Source organism: Cebus imitator, unplaced genomic scaffold (assembly GCF_001604975.1).
Source record: "Cebus imitator isolate Cc_AM_T3 unplaced genomic scaffold, Cebus_imitator-1.0 Scaffold295, whole genome shotgun sequence".
Lineage (NCBI taxonomy): Eukaryota > Metazoa > Chordata > Mammalia > Primates > Cebidae > Cebus > Cebus imitator.
This window is the reverse complement of record NW_016107610.1, coordinates 1,717,920-1,719,272: the sequence shown is the minus strand read 5'-3', so window position 1 is coordinate 1,719,272 and position 1,353 is coordinate 1,717,920. Positions and strand designations below refer to the sequence as shown.

Below are 1,353 nucleotides of genomic sequence, written 5' to 3'. Positions count from 1 at the left end.
GCCCATCAAGCCACCAGGAGAGGACGGCACTGGCTCCGAAAGCCAGGTGTGTTAGCAATGGAAGAATGAAACCATAAATCAGATGTTTTCTTCTGTCAGAGCAAGTCTGAGAGAAAGAAGCGGGACTGGCATGGGTATAGAAGCAGAACCTTGATTCTGTTTTGTGCTCCTTTGTGATTTTAATTTGATTTGATCTGTGGGAGAGATGACGGAGCAGTCCCTGCCCCAGGGGAGCATGAAACCTGAGAGGAAGCCCCGCTTGCTTAGCTGGTTGATGGGCACTCTTCCTTGTTGTAAAAAGGACTTGAGCATGGGAGAAACAAGAAAAACAAGGTGGGGCCAAAACAACAGTAAAAATCCACGGAAAATTGACAGTGACTTTCTATAAGCCACCTGGAAATGTAACCACCTAGAAAAGGGAAATGTAGTTCAGAACATTAACATTTTCCCAGAAGTATGGCTCTTACTATACTATAGCTCTTAGTATACTAGCTACGTGACCTTAGGCAAGTCTTATAATTTCTCAGAGCCTCTGTTTCCTCATCTGTAAAATAGATTGTTGGGTTGTTGGGAAGGTGGAATGAGGGGTTGGGTGTGAAGCTCTGAGTTCAGTGCCTGCCTGCCTATGTGTTGGTATGTTGTGGGGGGAATGAGTGCTGTGCCATGCCCAGCCCAGCAAGCCACAGGATCAGCATGGATTATGAAGGCCAGCCACTGGCTCTGGAAAGCAGGGTCATCCCTGGCCACCTCTCTGGTCATTGCCAAGGATCTTTTGTCAAAGATTTGGCTTGGTTTCCATGAGTTTGCTATATAGCCAGGATTGCCTATCCTACCATCTGCCTTCGCATCACAGTACAAACCTATGTTGATGCATCACAGGCCAATTGGCCAGGCATTCACTAATCCCATCCTCTGTGGCCAAACCCTGGTTTTGGTAGCTACTGTGTAAAGTTGTATTTTCGCATTCCTACAATTTTGTAGAAATAGTTTCCTCAGCAGATGAACACAAGTTAGTTCTGCTGTTTTACTTGTAATACAGGTCTGATGTTCTGCATTTACATGTCTTATTTAAAGTGGACTTCTTTTTAATGCTTTCTTTAGGGTGAACCATATCTGAACACTGCATATGGGCACATGATCTGCTACTGGGATGGCTCTGCTCATTATCTGATGTACCTGGTGATGGTGGCAGCCATAGCATGGGAGTAAGTCTCACTCTGTTGCCCAGGCTGGATCTTGGCTTACTGCAACCTCCGCCTCCCGGGATCAAGCATTTCTCCTGCCTCAGCCTGCCGAGTAGCTGGCATTACAGGTGCACGCCACCATGCCCAGCTAATTCTTTTTTTTTTTTTT

At 46.1% G+C, this 1,353-nt stretch overlaps 1 protein-coding gene across 4 annotated transcripts in view; it reads left to right on the top strand.

The window, feature by feature from the left end:
- The window catches only part of TM6SF1 (transmembrane 6 superfamily member 1), a 29,195-nt gene that overhangs the window by 12,309 nt on the left and 15,533 nt on the right, over positions 1–1,353 (top strand). For 3 of the 4 annotated variants that reach the window (XM_017502258.2, XM_037729133.1, XM_037729134.1), the window contains exon 4: positions 1,102–1,205. The exons of the other annotated variant lie outside the window; for it this stretch is intronic. In XM_017502258.2, coding sequence (XP_017357747.1) covers positions 1,102–1,205 — 104 coding nt within the window. The remainder of the gene's footprint in view (positions 1–1,101; positions 1,206–1,353) is intronic. 4 annotated transcript variants of the gene reach the window in all.